Source organism: Erpetoichthys calabaricus, chromosome 13 (assembly GCF_900747795.2).
Source record: "Erpetoichthys calabaricus chromosome 13, fErpCal1.3, whole genome shotgun sequence".
Lineage (NCBI taxonomy): Eukaryota > Metazoa > Chordata > Cladistia > Polypteriformes > Polypteridae > Erpetoichthys > Erpetoichthys calabaricus.
Genome location: NC_041406.2, coordinates 74,557,622 through 74,572,989, shown reverse-complemented (window position 1 = coordinate 74,572,989; position 15,368 = coordinate 74,557,622). Strand labels below are relative to the sequence as shown.

General features: G+C 39.1%; 1 protein-coding gene across 3 annotated transcripts in view; it reads right to left on the bottom strand.

The window, feature by feature from the left end:
* Positions 1-15,368, bottom strand: part of rundc3b (RUN domain containing 3b) — a 258,113-nt gene that overhangs the window by 9,806 nt on the left and 232,939 nt on the right. For 2 of the 3 annotated variants that reach the window (XM_028817131.2, XM_051936028.1), the window contains exon 9: positions 11,286-11,432. The exons of the other annotated variant lie outside the window; for it this stretch is intronic. In XM_028817131.2, coding sequence (XP_028672964.1) covers positions 11,286-11,432 — 147 coding nt within the window. The remainder of the gene's footprint in view (positions 1-11,285; positions 11,433-15,368) is intronic. 3 annotated transcript variants of the gene reach the window in all.

The window sequence follows — 15,368 nt, the reverse complement described above, 5'->3', positions numbered from 1 at the left end:
CTAGTGATTGGTCAGATGAAACCACACCCCTCTTTGGTTTAGGATGATCTTTTGGCACTTGTTTAGGGGCCCTGCACACTCTGTACCTTACTAAAAAAATTAAAATGTGAGAAAACCAAACAATGAGATCACAAATAAAAACTATGTTGTCAGGAACAGGTTGCCCCAAGCACAAAAAACAAAGGCACCAAAACAGTCTTGAAATGTGCAATGGCAAGCTTGATCAGAATATGTTCAATACTGGATTTTAATGTAAACAGGCGTCAAACGTAGTTTAAGGGCTTAGCGTTTGTTTATGGTTCCTGGAAAAGAAAAATTACATTTTTACCTCTCTTCAAAGCCTTTTTTTTATTAAGAAACTGCCAACATCAATAACAGCTGCAAAGCCTGATGGCACACATTTAATAACTAATGGCTGTCAAGAGCAGTACTGTCTTAATAATTTCATTCTGAACCAGTTATGTTACTTCATTTAAAAAAATATTCAATCAGACTGAAGCATCTGGAGGCCTCTACATATTTTACAGGTAATGAACCTTTTATTCAGTGCATATTAATTTTAAAATGACAAGAAAGTGTGAAATTTGTCCAAATGAATTCATCCATCTATTCATTAGGATAATTAGAGTTATTAAGAGCATCTACTTAAATTAAACACATCAAAGTAAGAGCTGAAATCCTAATTTGTCAGACAAACCAGAATAATCAAGTAATCAATCATTTTATTTTACTGTTTTAATCAAATTTCAAGTTTGTGGGGAATCAAATCCTAATCAAGCAGGCAAGAGTCAAACCTAAATGGTGTGTAAGTCCCCGGCACAGTGTACACAAATACAGCTACTGTATGCTGTAAACAGTCTTTGTCATTTGTATCGGGGAGTGGCTTTGGCCTATTGTGGTGTATTATTTTGCAGTTTAGTTTGCCACAACTGTGACTGGTTAATTGATTTTTGTCTTGAATGTAGTAAGTTTTAATGTTGGCTTATTTTCCCTAACTTTTTTTTAGTGTGTACCTTCCTTGAGTCATGCTGGGGCAATCAGTAGTGCAACCTATGGGCCATTAGAACTTCAGGGTTAATTACATATTAAATTAAACATTTTGAAACAAGGGGGCTAAGTCCATTTCATCAAGAGCATAAAAATAAAAACAATTAAATGGTAGCCTTGGATTTGCAGAGATTTTTTTTCTTGGACTGCAATATTTGTGGATATTCTTCCAACTTGACATCAAGGTCACTGAACCTAAGGAGAAAGTAACTGACCTAAAGTGGAATGCAGAGTTAAAGGAACATACACAGCTGTCCTTAAGGAAGCAAAAGTCTCAATTAAACAAAGGTAGACACAAGTGGATGAGTGTAAATATAGGACATGAGATTTCCACTGCCCAGAGACATCAGCTCCAGAGTTAGAGATGTCTACCTGTTTTCAGACTGCTGCAGAGCTGAAAACAGACTTATACCTTTAGTCTGATTTGCTGGAATGAGAAGCCTCAGTGACAAAATCTATGCCCCACCTCAAAAATGATAAAGTGAATAACAAAAGAGGACTCTCTTATGGTGATAAAATGTACATTTATAGCAGTGATAGGACATCTTGGATGGTTTGTTACCTTGCTGATGTTCAGGCAGCAGACCTCCCAGGGCATATGCATTAGATGCTCCTTCTCAGAAACATTTTGTTATACATATCGTGCCAGGTTGGTGGTCTATAAACCATAACACATTTAAAGGTCTGAGAACAGCAGACACAAAACTTACAAAATGATCTTCTAGAAAGTTCTGCCTATTTTATATGCTAATCCAAATAACAGTAAGAAGATCGGGAGGTTTAATTTGTTGGTCAAATATAGCGGAAAGAAAAATATGTTTATATGACATTAAAGGAAAATGACATATATGTGCACTTTTTGGGCCAGCCACTTTGGGCTCCACTAGGGTTGGTTGCGTTAATACATCTGGTAGATTATGCACCAGTTACCTAAGAACCTTGTCAATGGATGTCTGATTAGCAAAGATTACTAGGGGCAAGGTACCATCACACAAAAGCTTGAAAAAAGAGAGAGGCCACAACTCAGCATACCATTGTGGGAAAACTGGGGTCATGAGTGATGTGCCCAAAGAAATACAATATGGTGAGGAAAATAACAATTTAGTGAGTCCTGGGTAGAAATATTTAATATTCCTCCAGAATGGTATAGAGCAGGGGACCCAAAAGGTACCTGAGATGCCTGACTCTTGACTATGAGCCAGAACCTTGCACCATGATGTCCACCTATCAAGTGACTACAGTCAACACACCATGTGACCATTCTTTGGAAAGGTATAATGTGGTGGCCATTCTGGGTCCATGGGAACAATGGGGGATTGTCAACAATCAAAACAATTGATTCAAAATATACCATCAATTTACTGTAGAACCTGACATCAAAATGTTGCTAGACTTCCTGCCCACTTGGTGGCAGACAGAAGTTTCTGTTTGTAAAAGGAAGGACCAAGTTACATCCTCACAGGAGAAAGAAGCACCACGGTTTTGACCTTTAAAGTAGAACTTTAAGAAAAATGTTAACATTTCATTGGCTGCAAATATAACTGCAATATAACTTTCATTTACAAATGAAAATACTTTTGTTTCTTTATTTATTTACTTATTTCTTTTCTTACTTGTTTATTTGCTGCCAAACAAAATTTCATATTCCTTTCCTCCCTTTTGACTTGCTTATGAAACAGACTAGAGAAAGATAATGGGGAGATATTGCCTTCTGCTGGTCGGTGTACAAAAAGCTTACCACACTTACACTGAAATGTATGATGCACCATCTGTTAGAATGAAAGGTGTAATGTATTTTATTAAAGTATAACATAACAAAATGCAACCCAGCAGAAGGCTCACAGACAGTGCCTTGCAGACTTCAGCACTCCTTTAGTGATGAACATGCTGTACCTAATGGATTAAAGCTACAATTAGACGCATTGCATAACAAAACATTATGTTGTCAAACTCGTCTCATTCAATTCAGGAGACAGATTACCCTTGCAACAAAATGCATTCCAACACTCTGAAGCACTGCAAACGCTAGCACTGCTACAGGCACTATAACATATAATAGAAAAATGCAATGAACATTAGTTAAAATGGTGTAATCTGTAGAACAATTCCAGGATCTGCTCTTTATACTTTCCCTCTCTAACTACTGTTCAGTTCACACTGATGTACTACTAGTCTTTTCTCAATTAATATGTTGTAACCAGGCGCTATATAGGCACCTGACCCGACACAGAGAGACACGGGAGGCACGTCTAAAATAAATACACTTTTATTTTTCTTTGCCAGTGGGCGCACGTCTTCCCCATGTCCCACAGGCACAACACAGTCCCAAAAATACCTCCTTCGGTACTACCACTCCTCCCAGGCAACCTCGTCCTCCTCCACCCGACTCTGGCCCCTGAGTGGTGGTGGCTGGCTCCTTTTATAGTTCACCCGGAAGTGCTCCAGGTGCTTGATCACCGAGTTCCAGCTGCACTTCTGGGTGTGACAAATACGCTGCCCATACGGGCTCAGGAGTCCCAGTTACAGCACCCCCTGGCGGTGCCTGCGGGACCCAACAGGGCTGCACCCAACTCCAATTCCCCAAACCAAGGCAGCGCTCCAACCCGGCGGCTGTCGGGGGGTGGGAGTTTTGGCCATCTAGCATCCAGGGGGAGGTATTGCACCCTCCAGGGCTGCTCCCCCTGAATATACAGTGAAGGGGCGTCCCGGCCGGGCATGGACCCTGGCCATCCGCCACAATGTATTCACTAATTAGTTTTCACTTTGTTTCATTTTGTTCTTCATTCTTTTTTTTAGTAGTTTTCTTTCTTTAATGTGTTGAAACAATTTGACTAAGACTGAACAAAGTTCGCTCAGACTCCTCTTGGACCTGAGTAGTGTGACATCTCATCCAGATATCGGAGTGAGAGTTGTTACAAGCTTATGCATCCCAGTGATCTGCTGAGTTACGCTGTTGTGACTTTTGTGCTCCTAATAAGTGACTCTTGGCAAACTGGGCTCTACAGAGGGGGCAGACAAAGCATGGTTTATCATCATGAAGGTTACAACAAAAATAAAGGAAACCTGACACGGATCAATGGGCCTGGGAGAAGTGTTCACCTGCTTAAGCCTGGCGTTATAAAAAGTTTGTTATAATATTAAGTTTAATGTCACTGTCTCTGTGCAAATTGTTTTATGGATTCATTCACACATGCAGACCAAGTATGGCACACTGGGGCTAGGCTGCATTTAGAAACCACTAGTCTAGCAGTTTGGAGAATAAGACAACTGCAAGTAGGCATTGTGCTATTCCTGTGTTTTTGGAGGTGGGGTTGAGTCCTGTCCTTGTTTGGAGACCAGAGAGAGAGCCTGCATGTGGAGAAACCAGTATATAAGGCTTGGACTGCTGCCAAGACACTTTGAAGCCTGTGGACGGACGAATGGGTGATTGCATCATTCGTCCCGAAAATCCTTTCATCGCAGCGATGGAAAATCGCAGACTGTATACATCAAGTTCCCACCTTGGTATTGTCATGCTATGGCTTCCTCCGTCTGTAATGCCGCGTAAAATCGTCAGTAAAGAAAGCTAAGTTATATCTTTTTCTCTTATGTGATTATTTACCACCGTTATCACTATGGGAGAGATATCACCTTTTAATATCATATCTCTATATTTTTCGTTAATTAAAACGCCGCAATTTCAAAAGAACATATTTCCGAAGAGCTAGTGCCTCTTAAGGAAACACCTGGTGACCAGCTGACTAAAATATCTCAGTTGTGGTCAGCCAAAATAGCTACATGGAGCCACCATGTTGACACATCACACATGAGGAAAATGATTGGTGCCAGGTCCAAGATGAGCAATAGGCATGTGTTAGATGCACATAAACATGCTCAGTCTCCCCTACATACACACACACACCACTACCTCCGGAACCACTAGGAAGATGGCCTCTTAACTGTACTTGGTACCAGAGTACCTTAGGTCAGAAGTCAGTGATTGAGTTTTTATTATATCTGACTTAGTTTTCACAGTCTCCCATGTCCCATAAGGCTCCATTATAAACTTGCAGACTGGTTATGTATTTTTTATAAATTAAAGAAAGTGTTTAACACAATTTCATGTGGCAAGTGCATATATATACCATGTTTGTGAAGAAATAAGTTTGACTTGAGAAATACTAAACTTTTCCTTTAAATAAACTAGATCAGTGTAAATTTTCAAAAACGGACATATTCTGTGTGTGTGCACCTTTTCCTAAAGAAAGTGTTAATTTAATTCTTCTCCTGAATTTTTTTTATCAAATTTTATTAAATTCAATTGAATTATTTCAGCTATTGTCACATGACATGCTTTTACTTCCATTGCACTTTATTTGAATATTTATTAATTGGATTTTTGCTCTTTGAAGAAAAGTGTCATTTAAACACTACTCTTTGTCCATGCAGACTGTGGTGCGATGGCTGTCTCTGTTACAATGATCAAATATTTATTCCAATTTAGGGAAAAGTGATGTTGTTTCTACATAGTGATGAAGGTTGATTAGACATGATTCCTGAGTACAGAGATACCTTGACTTACGAGTGTCCCAACTAACGAGTTTTTTGAGATACGAGCTGTCTCTTGGCTGATTTTTTGCTTTGAGTTGAGAGCTAAAATTTGGGTTACGAGCCAGCTTCAGATACCCCATCCCACAGCTAGCACGTGCAGCTCGCCACAGTGAACGCCCCAACATCCCGTGACTCACTTGTTCACTTTAAGCAGTTAGCTCGCAGTGGAAACTTCAGTGTTGTGCTCACAGTTATTTTGCAAAGCTTTGTTTTTCCAACTATGGGTCCGAAGAAAGTGAGTGCGAAGGACAGTGCAGAGAAGAAGAAGCAGATGATGTCCATTGAATTAAAGAAAGAAATTATTGAAAAACATGAGCAAGGTGTGCGTGTAGTCGATTTGGCGAAGCAGTATGAGCGTAGCACTTCTACAATCTGCACCATACTGAAGCAGAAGGACTCGATAAAGGCTATAACGCCAGCCAAGGGCGTTAAAATCATTTCTAAGCAGCGGACATCTATCCATGAAAATATGGAGAAGCTGCTGATTGTGTGGTTGACGGAGAAGCAGCTCGCAGGAGATACCGTGACGGAGGCTATAATCTGTGAGAAGGCACGAGCGATTTACACTGATTTGCAGCAACAGACCCCAGGCACTTTAACAGACGAGGCATCGGGCGAGCTGTTTAAAGCCAGTCGGGGCTGGTTCGAGAATTTTAAAAAGAGGACTGGCATTCACTCCGTTGTCAGGCATGATGAGGCAGCGAGCGCGGATATAAAGGCAGCTGAGGATTACCTCAAAACTTTTGCAGGAGTTATAGCGGCCGAAGGATACATCCCCCAGAAAGTCTTCAATTGTGATGAGACAGGACTCTTCTGGAAGAAGATGCCAAGGAGGACTTATATAACAGCAGAGGAGAAGAGGATGCCTGGCCACAAACCCATGAAGGACAGGCTAACCCTTGCACTGTGCGCCAATGCGAGCGGCGACTGCAAGATTAAGCCACTGCTCGTTTATCATTCAGAAAACCCCAGAGCCTTTAAGTTACAAAAGATTATGAAAGAAAGACTGCAGGTTATGTGGAGGGTAAACCCAAGGGCGTGGGTCACCAGGCAGTTCTTTGTGGAGTGGGTGAATTTGGTCTTTGGTCCCAACGTTAAAAAATATCTCTAGGAAAATAACCTATGTCTGCAAGCCCTTCTTGTCCTGAACAATGCGCCTGCTCACCCACCTAACCTTGAAGATGACATCCTCGAAGAGTTCAGGTTTATAAAGGTTCTCTACCTTCCACCCAACACCACCCCTATCCTGCAGCCCATGGAGCAGCAGGTGATTTCTAATTTTAAAAAGCTCTTCACCAAGCACATGTTCCGCCGCTGCTTTGAGGTGATGGAGAGCACAAACCTCACCCTTCGAGAGTTCTGGAAGGACCACTATAACATTGTGATATGCCTCAGAATTATCGATTTGGCCTGGCAGGGTGTTACAAAGAGGACATTGACCTCTGCGTGGAAGAAGCTGTGGCATGAGGTTGTGTCTGAAACGGAATTTGAAACACTTGAATCCGAAGCGGCAATGGTGGAGGAGATTGTATCCCTCGGCAAGACCATGGGCATGGACATGGATGAAGATGACATCAATGAGCTCATCGAGGAGCACTCTGAAGAACTGACAACGGAGGAGCTAAAGGAGCTACAGACGCAGCAGCACACGGAGGTTTTGCAAGAAATAAGTGATGCGGAGGAGGCGGAGGAAGTTATCTCTACAAGTGAGATAAAGGAAATGTTGGGAATGTGGGAGAAACTTTCAGACTTTATTCAAAAGAAACACCCAGAAAAAGTTTCTACTGGGCGCGCGACTGCGCTATTTAATGACACTTGCATGACTCATTTTAGAAACATTCTGAAAGGGAGGATAAAACAGACTTCATTGGACAAGTATTTTTCGAAAACCCCTGCAGATGAAAGTGAGGAAGGTGCGGCGAAAAGGGCAAAAATCAGTGAATAACATTCAGTTCAGCCTTTCTCCACCACCTCCGTCAGCATCTTCAACTCGTCTGATCTCCAAGGTAAATGCTGTACATTATACATTGTACAATGTACTGTACTGTACTTAATAAAACCAGTTTATTGCAGTACATTCTATTGTATTGTGTTTTTATACAATATTCGTTATTTATAAGTATATTTGTCTTATTTAAAAACATGTAACAAAAAAATTTTAGTGTTTTTTGGGGTCTGGAATGGATTAATGACATTTCAATTCATTCAATGGGGAAAATTATTTTGAGATAAGAGTATTTTGACTTACAAGCTCGGTCATGGAACGAATTAAACTTGTATCTCAAGGTATCACTGTAATACATCAAATTGTCTTGCTACAATGAATCCAAAATCAAACTAAATAAAATGATACAAGTTGCAAATTCTGATTACTCTTCGAACATGAAAGAGTCCAAGGTGGAAATTTCACAGCCACCATTTTTTAGTGAAATCCTTTGATTTGACAAATAAGAAAAAGAGGACGTTACAACAAACTTCTCTTTAAGCCTCATCTGTCAATGACTTCACACACATGCAGCAGTTGTTTTATTAAACATTTAGAGTTTACAACTTATTTGTTGTAAAACGTAAAGCTTGTAATTCCAAACATGAAGTGCAAGAACCACACTGGGAGCTTTGAGGAAGAACTCAAATAATAGTTTACTTTATTATTTTTAATACATTCCTCACCTCCCATTTCATTTTGCCCTTATTGATGGTGCTTCACAAAAGTAATGTTAACATAAGCTTCTCAAACCAAGTTTTCTTCTAAAGAAAAAGATTTTGCCACCTACAATAATAAATATTATAAACAGCAGTTCATATAAAATTGTCACTATGTAAGATCTTTCATAATATTTTATTGCTATGCACCATCTTTCCCTTATTTTTGAATTGCAAACTGATTTGCTGAAACACTGAAACAAATCCTCCAGACAATTCCCTGCCTTTATGTTCGAACAAATGTATTGACATTTCAAGTGATGGCAATTCATGATATGGTTTCTATAAAATCCCACAGGAAGTATTCTGCTGATAGTGTACTTATAAATGCAGTACAAGGTGTTTCAATTTAGATTTATTATTTTTCTAGTCTGCTTGATTGAGACACAATGTAACTCAGGGTGCATTCGTAATTCATAAATCTTGATCTTGCTCAAAACCAAATATTTATGTGAGGCAGTGTTTAATGGATATACTGTACAAAAAATGCCAACAGGTTTGACACTTGTGATGACTTTCAAAAATGCCCAATACGCATTAATAGAAGCAGACAGCCTCACACGTGATATTCATATCAACTCTTTTGGAAATCATTCTAATGGATGGCTAATATTGTCTTTCGTTTTCTTGATTTGACTGATTATGAATGCATTACAATGCATTTACACAAACACATGAGATACGGAAAGTTAATATGCTTAGCCTATGTGTACTATAGTGGGGTGGGGGGGCTTACAGACATAAGAACCTCTGTTTCATCATTTCATTTTTTATCCAATGGTGAAGTTGTATTGGTCTCAGCATTCCCATCTAAACTAAAGTCCCACTGTCTTCTATCGTGGATGTTGTATTTACTAAGTGATGGTCACGGACTCTCTTGTCAAGTGTAACTTTCTAGCTTCACCTTATTTTCTCAAAAGGTGTTTATGCTTTGATCATAACTTGATTACTATACCTCCTGTATTTAATTTGCTTATACTTACAGATCATCTTATGAAATAATATGTGGCAGTATGACTATGAATGGTCAGTCAGTCAGTCATATTCCAACCCGCTATGTCCTAACACAGGGTCACGGGGGTCTGCTGGAGCCAATCCTAGCCAACACAGGGCACAAGACAGAAACAAACCCCAGGCAGGGCGCCAGCCCACCGCAGGGCACACACACACCAAGCACACACTAGGGACAATTTAGGATCGCCAATGCACCTAACCTGCATGTCTTTGGACTGTGGGAGGAAACCGGAGCGCCCGGAGGAAACCCACGCAGACACGGGGAGAACATGCAAACTCCATGCAGGGAGGACCCGGGAAGCGATCCCAGGTCCCCAGGTCTCCCAACTGCGAGGCAGTAGCGCTACCCACTGCGCCACCATGCCGCCCAATTGTTTAATTCATTACTTCTAAAAACGTTCAGTACAATACTGTTTATATGTGCTTCAGGTACAAAATATTATATTACATACATACATAAAAAATGTCTGGGTACTCATAATAAATCTTTTAATACCTCCTGATTTAAACTAAGTGGCAGTACATTGATACTCCTACTGAGTTCAGAAGAATCAGATGTCAGAATCAGTGCCAGTTGAATATACTGGGTCAAATCTTTTGTGTTTGAGATCAGTAAACCCGCCGTAAATGTATCTGCTTAGGATGAAATGTGACTTTTCCTATCTTATCCCTAATTAACGAACAGTACAATAAATTTAAAACTCCCAAATTTGTACACCATCTAAAATATTTTGATTTTGCCATGTCCTTCAGGTCAGTTTTGATCCACCTTTGAATAGTAATGGATTGTCCATTGCATTTTGGGTAGTTTGTTCATAACCCATGAAAACATCCTAAATGTCATCTTTTTAGCTCAGAAATGTGAAGGTTTTTAACAATGTGAACTAACTTTACAAAAAGAAAAACAATTTTCCAAATGTTATATTAAGGCACAATTGCTACACATTCTGAACACTGCCATGTCCTTTGGGTCAGTTTTGACCCACCATTGACATTAATGGATTTCCTGCTGCATTTAAGGTGCTTTGTCTGTTGACAACACATAAAACATTCTTAATGAAATCTGTTCTAGATGTTAGGATTATTGACACCAAGGTACTCAATCGAAATAAATTAGGTTTGGGTGAAATATTTAATATTCAGGACACCTAAAAGGAGGTGTTAGAATTGTGTTGAAAAGGAACAGCATTGGGTCGGAATATTATGAAATCTTAAGTAGGTTATGGAACTGAAAAATGACAGATTGTGTTTTATTAATCAAAATGACTATGTCTAAAGACTTAGTAAAAACTGGAATGTTTGGTTTATGTATGTAATAAACAGAGCGACTGTATAAAAGAGATGGGTCACAATGATCTGCTCTAATGAGTCCCATCAGAGGTGTGCTTTTTACAGTGTTGAGACTCTGAAGAGCAGCATAGTCTGTTCAGGATAATAAGGCATTACAAAGCTTAGTGGTAATATGAGGTGCATGAGGCGCTCAGTGCACATTGCCAGTAAGAAGCAGTGTGGCACTGAACTCTCTGTATGTGTGCTTTACTTCACAAAACATTCACAGGGCAGGCTTCAGTCCTTCCATGTTAGTGTTACAGACAACATGAGTATTCTTACTTGGGTTACGTAAAGCAATTGCAAGACTTTTTCTCAAAAGAACTCTACTCTTGAGCAATCTTTCTGCACCACAAGAGAAATGAAATTAAGAAAATTATGTTGTGATGTACCAGGAAGGCTTAATCATATCTCAGAGTAGACATCATCACATACAATGATGAAAAGCGAATGTATAGAGGTATATAAGTTTGAAGGAAACCTTTTCATAACTCAGATTTTCTCCTTTTGAGAAACTTCTAAATCTGTGTATCAGGAGCAAGACATGTGACTTTAAAGGAGTTAAAGAAGACAACATACAAGAAGCAGAGTGGTATACGTACTCTTCCCACTGCCCTGCACGCTTTCTGTAGAACAGTGTATCCAAGGCAACAGCACTGGAGTCCAGAGCCCCCGGGGAAGGCCACTGGTTTGTTAGATGGGCTTTTAACTCTTGTCTTGACCTCAGGTCATGGTTCTTTAATACAGTCCTAAAAGGGAATACATGGAATCAGGAAGGTTTGCCTTTGAAACAATTGTGAAGCTTTGGAAATAAAAAAAAAAAACTGACATATGACATCAATTTTGAAAGTGGATCTTAATGTGAAGGAGACAAGTTTGAATTTCAAGGCTTCTACCAATTCTCTTAACAGGGATAAGCGCCTTATTACTACTTCTGTGTCTGTGTTATGTTTCATTTGTCCTGCCCTTCAAAGCCATTGCTGTCTCATGCCCCTCTACCCCATCTTCACCACTTGCATCCCACTCTAACAATAAGCCGGCTAAGTGGGCAGAGGACATGGTGGACCTAGAGGAGAGAGTACAGATGATGGCAAAGTTTAAGGTTGGTATATTAGCCTATGGTAAATGAGAAGCTGAGAGTGAAAAATACAAAAAGGGGTCAGTAACTAGATTTACTGTACATAAAATGGGAATAGCACAGAGGAACAAATAAAAGCATAGTCTGAAATTAGGAGAAAAAAATACAATGTGGAATAGGTTGCCATATTCAAAAATGGATACAAACGTTAGTAAGAAAACAAAAATAAGAAGTTAAAATACTCAAAGGAACCTGAACTTCACATGGTGCAACTGTTCAGCCCTACTATACCTGAAGAGAGCAACCACAATGTTACAGAAGAGATCCTTGACCTCCTATTTGGAGGTACTGACCCTCATCCTAACTGCAACACACAGAGACAGAAATGCTCCTGTATCTTTCCTGAACTTTGGCCTGCTCCAGTAAGTTGTTTATCATAACAGTCAAAATAATTTATGCAGGTATCTACATTCTTTGTGATTAGGGCTATAGTGCTGGATTCTGGAGTTAGGACTTATCATGAACAAAGGGTTATTTGAATTATCTTGGTCTTGACTATTGGTCTCACCAGTATGTTTTGTGGTCTCGATCAAGACCAACTGCCTTCTTTATTTGATTTTTCTCTCCTGCATATGTTTCACATTTGCGTCAAGCTTTCATTTAATGCATTTCTTTGTGAACTTTCACATATTTTGAGAATGTCCTGGTTAATTTTGTTTCATGTCTGGAATTGTTACTGCTTTCCTTTTCATAGTAATAATTGCTTATCATTCTTCTTCTAATAGATTATATACATATGCATAGAAATAACAAATTCTTCAATTAACTTGCAATCAATGTTAATCTCCACTTTTCTCGGCTTTCTTTGGGGCATTTTGTTTGAAGTACTGTGCAGCTGCCTGTGATGTTGGAATTTATCCTCCATAATCTGCTTTTTCTCAAAAAAATCATGTAAAAAGTGTTGCATTTTTTTGCTTGAAAAATTACATTTTTATTAAATCTCATATTTCTACTGTAAAACTTGCAAAACACTACAAGTACAAAGTGTAGAAAGTATAATAATGATACAAATAATAATGATGAATAATAATTTGAAATTAATAATAATGATGATGCTAATATCATATATACTGTCTAAATATGTCTTTTGTGGAGTATATCTTTGAACGGGCATTTACCCAACACTGTTCAGCATAACGGTTCATCTCAACAACAATTTTTTCAATCACGTCATCATCAAGAAATAACTAAGTAAGTAAGTAAGTGGATCTTGGCTGTCAACGTTCACTCTTATTTCCCGGATGGCCCACAAAATCAAATGAGGTGGCGCTGGTTTATTTGAAGCGGGGTAAAGAAAATTCCAAATGTGAGTGTCACTTGCAGATTCATCAGAATCACCTTCGGTTTCACTGACCATTTCAATTTCAGTGCCTGAAGACAGATTCACTTTGCCATCAGTGCTGATGAGAGGCTGCTTAACATCACTGCTCACATCACTGTCAAGAGCGTGTAACACTGGGGCTGCTGAAAAATGTTTCTTACGAGATGCCATTATGAGGCTAGGAGAAGGCACGTCCACACCATTGCCTGGTTAATGCTTGGACCTGACAAGTATGTGAGGCACTTCTATATCGTTGTACGATTAATGCTTTGGACTAACACTGTTAGCATTTTTACAGCTCGAGTAATTCTCAGGCCTAAGGCTTATGCAAGATATGTCTTTATACTTGCTCGAGTGACATTCAGCACTAACACTTTGTGCACTGCTTTTATAGCCCAAGTGATCCTCAGTCTAATGCTAGGGAGGTGAAGCAGATACTTCAATTGCCGATGAGACTCACTGTATCATAATCTTCTAGGACAAAGTTTATAAAGCAATAAGGAACAATTTAATGTAATTTATGTTAGGTAGAATGCCCAGTGGGAGCTGGGTGGTCTTAAGGCCATGGAAACCCTGAAAATTTGCTTTTATTTCTCCAGTTTCTTGCCTCCAGATTTTTTTTCTGTCCTCCCCAGCCACTAGGACCCTAGTATCAGACTTCTCATTAAAAACTTGAAATGAATGTATAAATAAGGTCTCTATTTATCTACGACTTGTATATCTGTGTTATTTAAGTGTGTATTGACTTATTCTTATTTACTAATTTTGGTATACTATTTATTTCCTATTCTTATCAATTTACAATTTGCTTTTCTTTTCTTGAAACTTTTTTTTCTTTGATATATTATTTGAGCTACACTCTTAGAATGAAAACTTGCTATAGAAATAAATGTTGTTACCTTTCATAGACTCCGTTAGCCAAGAAAACTGACCGTGCGGATGCAACAAATCCTCTGATTGTCCTGAATACAAGGGAATGACCTGAGCTGCCTTGTTTTGGAGAATAGCATTCATAAGTCACTACTTGTGACTTTAATTTTAGCTTTTAAGTCTGGTTGAGAATTCAAAAGCATCCACCCTTGCTCATTACAAAACTGGTTTCTTGATTTGTCCCAGGAAGCACAGCAGCTTGATATGTCCCTCGGAGGAAAACACATTGCAGCATTTTTTGTTTCAAATAAACACAGCCACTGCAACCGTGGTTGAAAATGCATTCTGCTCTCAGGATTTGCATGTTGTAAGAATTTAAACAATATTAGCTGGATTAAAAAAATGCTGCCGTTCGTTAGATACGAAGTACAATAATCTGTTACTGTGTAGATTATTTTGTTAGTTACTTTATAGTTTTATAAAAGAAATCTCACCCAGGCATACTGGGGGTAGCAGAAAGGTGCAGAAGACATATTGTGTGTGTTACAATGGACTGGCTGAAAATTGTGTTTTTTAATATTAACTTCTTGTTTTCAATATTGTACATTAAAAGAAAAAAGTGAAGCTGTTTGTTCATAATCTATTTTTCTGTCCAGACTTGAAAAAGATAAATGAAGTATTTTTCTGTTTTTCAGTACTATATTAGAAAATTAAAATGAAATAAGTCCTCCTATTACTATGCTGCATCCACAGACATCAGCAGTATTAAAAAGCACAGTGAGAAGCCCAGGGGCCTCATGTATAAACAGTGCATATGCACAAAAATGTTGCGTATGAACGTTTCCACGCTCAAATCGCGATGTATAAAACCTAAACTTGGCGTAAAGCCACGCACATTTCCATGGTAGCTCCAACCCTGGTGTACGCAGGTTCTCCGCTCAGTTTTGCAAACTGGTGGCACCCAGCGTCAAAGCAGTGCTACTGTTCCTGTGTGGTTACCCTTTCTTTTTTAGATCCACATCCCTGACGCGGCTATATCATATACTCTGAAACTAACTGCAAATGGTTTATTAGTTTAAGACATCTGATTGTAATTAACCTGTAACAATATAGTGGTCCAGGGAACAGCCAAACTATTCCAAATACCATAGCTGCTTTAGCGTTGTTACTCTCACTGCACCTTCTTTTTCTTCTTTCACCTGCTCCCGTTAGGGGTTGCCACAGCAGATCATCTTTTTCCATATTACTCTCACTGCACCACTCAGAGTATTTATATCACTATATCTGAGTGGGCAATCACAGATCTACAGCAGCTGATCAGAAAGAGAATTATCGGTATACAGCATCAAGCACACA